General features: G+C 31.5%; 1 protein-coding gene across 1 annotated transcript in view; it reads left to right on the top strand.

Annotated features, from left to right (window-relative positions):
- The first annotated feature begins 405 nt into the window (after positions 1-405).
- LOC119832674 (putative inorganic phosphate cotransporter) overlaps positions 406-6,214 on the top strand; it is a 28,201-nt gene continuing 22,392 nt past the window's right edge. Inside the window, exons 1-3 of the mRNA XM_038356383.1 lie at positions 406-531; positions 2,465-2,694; positions 5,451-5,687. Coding sequence (XP_038212311.1) covers positions 498-531; positions 2,465-2,694; positions 5,451-5,687 — 501 coding nt within the window. The 5' untranslated portion in view covers positions 406-497. The remainder of the gene's footprint in view (positions 532-2,464; positions 2,695-5,450; positions 5,688-6,214) is intronic.

Here is a 6,214-nt window from a genome sequence, read left to right on the forward strand (position 1 = left end):
AAGTCACATAATGCCTCATTATTATAATATAGTGGGCTCATAAATCTTTAATGAAGACTAGTTGCAGTGGAAATAACTCTTCGTAAAACTGCGTATACAAATAAAAATACACGTATAAATTCAATAAAAAGGAAAAACGACAATTTATCCCAAACGTGTCGAAAACATCTTAATCGACCTTTCCGCTATACCCGGTAGTGACAATGAGACCTGTGTTGGTGTAATGTTAAGAATAAATAGCGTGCACTAAAGTCAACTCTTTGCAATTACATGAAGGGTTAATATTGCTTGTAAAATTTAACAAAGATGCTACTTGGTTGCAGCTTGTATACGAATCGTAGTAGATTTGCCTGATTAGTTCCTTTCGACAAATAGTCGTACTAAAGATCGTGGAGTAGTGTGGTGCTCACGGAGAATTTGACTAACCGGCTTTTTAGATTTTGTGTTATTGTTGTGTTAAATTAATTTTATTACTTCTTTTTAGTTTGTGTGCCAAGATGTTGACGGGATGGCGACTGGCTCTGTCGAAATGTGAGTATTTTATTTTTTAATTATTATTTTATTCTAATCGAGAACGGTTGTTTTAACGACATTTTTATTTCAATAATAAAAGATATACAATTATAAATTATTTATACAAAAATAATTGTCCAATGTCATTTTTATTACACAATTATGATCAGTATAATTTAATAAACATCAATTCTTAAATAAAATAATGGTAGTTTTGACGAAATGAAGTAGTATGTAATAAATTAATAGTATTTATTAAGAATATAAATTGTAATTATAAAAAAATGTGTCAAGTCTCGCGCTGCATCTTTCAAGTGAAGGCTAGATTAATCAATAAAGGAAAGACAGAGTGTTCAGATCGATTTTTGCAATTGGTTTACGTTTCCGGAAGAAATTGATACGCCAAATAGACTACTACTTTCATTTGTCTCCATCGAGAATCGAACTACGGATGAGAGTTTTAACTGGGCATATTTACCATACTTTATGGAAATACTAGATGGTATGAGAAATTAGCTAATTGATAATGACGCTTAAATTTAGAATCTATTTTATTAAATACATTTTTCTACAGATATACCAATAGTGCATACTGAAGAATTGTAAATATAATAATTTATTACATAGAGTGTTACGATGATAGCCCATAAAATCGCAACTAAATCCTCCGGACATAAAGTTTCAGCTTTGCTTAGCTTGTTGACTTTGTCTAGCTTGTTGACTGGTTGAAACTGGGTACGTCTATCTTATATACCTATGCATTTCATGGTTTTACACGTGTTATATATGAAGTGGCTTATTAAATGTAGGCATTATATTCCGTTTAAACATTGCTACCACTAAATCGATTACACGTCTTCTTTATACGAGAAGAGTTATTGTTGGAAGCATCACATTAATAGAATTAGTTGTGACGAATACATAAACTTTCTCTACGAGAACCTCGCAAAGGGATTGAAATGCATAATTAACGCATACCTTATTATTTTATAAGTAAGAGTAGTAATTAATAAATAACCATGTTAGTGTAGTCTAAATAAATTAGTTAAGAGGAGTTACAAAATTACTAATAAACGTTATAACGTAACATGTAATTACAATGTATATTATACCTCTTGTTTGTGACACGTTCTCTGTACTATGGTGCCGAGTCAAAAAACTAATTAAAATTGTTTTATTAATTATGTAGATAACAATAAAAAAACTTATCGTGGTTTTATTGTGTACTTGTCGTGGTTGTTATAAACGAACGAAAAAAAAACAAATATGGTGTACTTAGGAGACAGAAAGCTAGAAGGGGAAGACATTGTCTATTTCTTTGACTACTCACCAAAATTTAGTAGCACTAAAAGTAGTGTTAAACTGTATGTATAGTGACATGACAGTAAGAATTAAAAATGATAATGTGCTTCATTACGTAGTCTATATGTAATCTCTATTAGAAAGAAAGAAAGAAATACCAACTACTACTGTTACAGCATCTTATTATAGCTTATTGCCATGATCTACTTTTTATTTATTCAAAAAGTAATCTACATGATTAAAATTTTACATTGTCACCCATTTTTTTACTGGTCTCAGTATCGCTATTCCTTAACTAATGTGTCCTTAAATACAATGTGTTATTGAAACAATTAATTAATTAATAAAAAATAATTATCATTATTATTTATAATCTGAAAAGAAACGAGCGTTACTATAAACAAAATATGCGATAAATGAAACTACCAAAACTTTTTTAATTTACTAGCAAGCATTTCTAATTATTATAATAGTTAGTTCAAATTCAATCTACAGCACTTCAACGCAAAACAATGTAAATGTTTTAGCAGTTATTTCCAAATACACAAATAAAACATTTTTATTTACTGTATGTTATTAAACGGTTGTTTTCCTATATTTCTATTGTCGATTTATTTACCAATTGCGCGATATTTTTTAACAATTTCAGTGTTCATAATACCGCAGCGGTATGTCATGGCTATAATGGCTTTGTTGGCTATAGCTAATGCATATACCATGCGAGTGTGCCTCAACCTAGCTATCACTCAGATGGTACGGAAAAAGGAAGCAGCAATAGGAGACGCGCACTACGATCCGAATGCTTGCCCAAGCCAGAATGTGGTTGCTAATACGACTATGCGACTGTCGGAATATCTGTTACGCGCAGCTGATGATGGTGTAAGTTATACTGGATTATTTATTAGTATTCCTTTTGTTGTATTTCAATTTTGATTTTATATCACTATTTTTAGGTACATGTTTTAAACACCTTTCGTCTTACTAGTAGCGCGTGATTGATACGGACTCAATTTCAGACATATACTTTAAATTCGTACTCCCTGGCCAGAGGCCAGAGGCCAACTCAAACATTTATTTATTCAACTAGACTGTGCTTAGAAGCATATTTGAAATGTCAAAATATAGAAAAAAAAATTACCGTCGATCCGGAATACAGTTTCTAAAGAGTAGAGAAGACAAAAATGATATCAATGTAACGACATTTTACATTTAAAATAATTATTATTCTAGAAAACTGTTTTGTGGTTCTTAAGCGACAACATGCGATAGATTACTATAGCATCATACATAAGCAGTCATCTGTCGCAATTCAAATAACATATTGTTCTCAAAAGGGACTCTGCAAGAGCAGAAGTCGAATTTGGAAAGAGAAATAATAATTTTCTTTTATCTAATTTCAAATTTAATACAACCCATCGAAACCTAATAGAAGCAGTTGTCGTATATTCGATGGAAAAATCTAATATTATTTTTGAAGAAGGGATTTACCTCACCCTCAAAACGTTACCCTTTATCTTATTTACTGATACTCAATATGGAGAGTACTTAGCCCCCAAGAGTGACATGTCAATCTTTCTTTAATGTATTGTTTTTGTTCCTGACAAGATTCTGTCATATACTATCTGTGACGTATTTTGATATAGCCTGAGTTTAGCATACTTAATATAAACTAAAGCCCTCTTTCATAATTCAACACGTGACTTTATTATATAATAACTAATAATAATGAATTAAAATAAAATTTCCAATAATTCTATAGGCCAAAAAGACCAAAATGCCTAGACACACATGTGACTCTATTCTTATCGGACCTAGATCAATAAAATTATCTCAAATCAATGTCGTTCTTTCACAAACTCCAAATCTTTTTGCACATCTATTTGCGATACTATCGTCGATTAGTTATGTTAAGTAAAGTAGTGACGCACACCTTGTAAATAAGGAGTGCTTGTATAAACAATCACGTTATGTTTTTCGTGTCAGGTAGAATGTAAAATAGCATGTATTCGTTTGTATTGCTGATAGCAGAGTATTGTTTTTAATTGTTTCATAAATTTTTGACAGTAACATAAATAAATCCACATAAAGCGAACTTCATATAATGAGTGTAGAATTTTCTTGATGACTGAATCGTTATTCTAGTGATTAACAATATTCGATTGGAGATTGAAGGGCCTAGGGTTTGGCACGTCAATTAAAAAGTATATTAGGAAGAACAATCAGTAGTTACGAAGGTGGCTGTCCAGTAAGAGCACGTAACGTGTGGCGTGCGCCTGTTCTAATTCGGAGAACCCTCCAAAATTTTCAATCGACCTTTAATTGAAGTATGCAAGGATTTACTGGACTTGTATACTAATGCTTGAATTTTGCATATTGTATGTTGTATACAGTTGTATTTTATTTCACGACAATTATTGCTTGGTGTGAAATACACTATATTTCACACAATTTTTTTTACTTTACTTTTTTATTTACTTCAATTTAATTTTACCGAAAGCATTTATGAAAAAAATTCATGGATTAGGGAGTTTCATCAATTGCTTTTCGCTAAGATTCAAAACAAAATGCACGATTATCTCGCAACTAAACTTTACGTAATCTATTAGAGTTATTCATTATGTGTCAACAATGAAATACGTACCTACGAATTTATTTTTTAACTAACTCTTCTAAGTAACAGTAAAAGGTAGTATGAAATATGAATATCACATATGAAAAAAAAATTTTTAATTTTCATCCTTATATTATAAAAGTAACCTGTATACTACTAAACATTATTGCAATAGTGTTCCAGAAAATATGACACGCTTTATAAACAGTTGTATAACACAGGTTCGTACATTAATTTTGAACGTAGACACGTAATATGTGCTTGGCGTGACGGTGTCCGCGTGACGGTTTCTATCTTGTGTCCCATTTGTATCTAGTGAATTTTTTAACAAGAACCGATTGCAATTGTACCTGGTTAGAATTTAATAAAAAGTATTGTAATCTTCTTATATATAACGTTGTGTATTATAGTAACTTTATATATGCGACGGGTACTGAGAGTTTATTATCACACTGTTTCGTTATCACACGGATGTTTGAAAGACAAAGAAACTATTTAATCCCTTTAAATTATATTCTCTTAAATAGTAGATGATGTAAATTAGCTGATTATTATTCCTTCCATCAAATATAAATGATAAATTGCGCGAAGAATAAACTTTGTACCTCTTTAAAGAAAGATACGTGAACTGAGGACCATGAAATTACAAATTGGACACACTTATTGTTTGTAGGTATAGAAGTGTATAATACTAATGCGAAGTATCGGTGGGTATCGACGGAAAATGCGACGGAATTTTTTTTTAAGAATGAATGATTTAGGAATACCATTGAAATCCGGACACAAAAAAGTGTATTTTAGAAAACCGTTAAGGGAATGTACTATTTCATAGAAGATGTACTTAGATAAAATAATCCTGATACTGACTTCAATTTAAAATCTTCTTGAAAGCAATCTGATAGAAATTAAATGTCAGATAAATAATAAAGTAATAAGTATATAATTTAACACTTATAATATGGTTAAGGTGAAATGTCGACTGGGGGACCACTAATTTTCTTTTTTAATGAATTAATGTTTGTAGACAACATACTTCGAATGGAGCGAAGCCACACAAGGGTTAATCCTTAGCTCATTCTACTATGGGTATGTGATAACTCACTTGCCTGGAGGGATGCTGGCGGAGAAGTTTGGTGGAAAATGGGTCCTTGGTTTGGGGCTATTGTCAACTGCTGTATGTACGTTCATAACTCCGTATGCAGTCAAAACAGGAGGCGCAACGGCTCTCTTCATACTGAGAGTAGTGGAGGGTCTTGGAGAGGTGAGTTTCTTTTTGAATTTTCTAAATTTGTCGAGGGACATTAAAAAAACCAACACCAGTTTGAGGTTTCAATCATCTTGGATTTGTCATAGTGTATAAATATTGCCTATTTGTGGCTGCGGCCATAATTGACCGATTGTCATGAAACATAACTAAGAAATACCGACCTTAAAAAATATCGTAATCGGTTCATCCGTTTGGGAGTTTCCATGGCACTACGATGCCAGTTACACTCACACACACACACAGACACATGATAGATACGTCAAACTTATAACATGCGTCTTCATAGTCCTTAGTCCTATCATCAAAATCTTTTAATAAACAAGCGATTAAAATGGTCATAAAGATATAAAAACGCTCACAGTTTTATCTAAAAATCAAATCTTATATAACAATTTTTTCGGGTATTTATGTATAAATTCGTAGTTAAGCTACAATTTTATCTTAATCCCATAGCTGAATACTTACCTAAATAATAAATGTTACCTTGTGAACAATCGACTAAAGTCAGTTATACAAATACA

Source organism: Zerene cesonia, chromosome 15 (assembly GCF_012273895.1).
Source record: "Zerene cesonia ecotype Mississippi chromosome 15, Zerene_cesonia_1.1, whole genome shotgun sequence".
In the NCBI taxonomy this organism is placed as follows: domain Eukaryota; kingdom Metazoa; phylum Arthropoda; class Insecta; order Lepidoptera; family Pieridae; genus Zerene; species Zerene cesonia.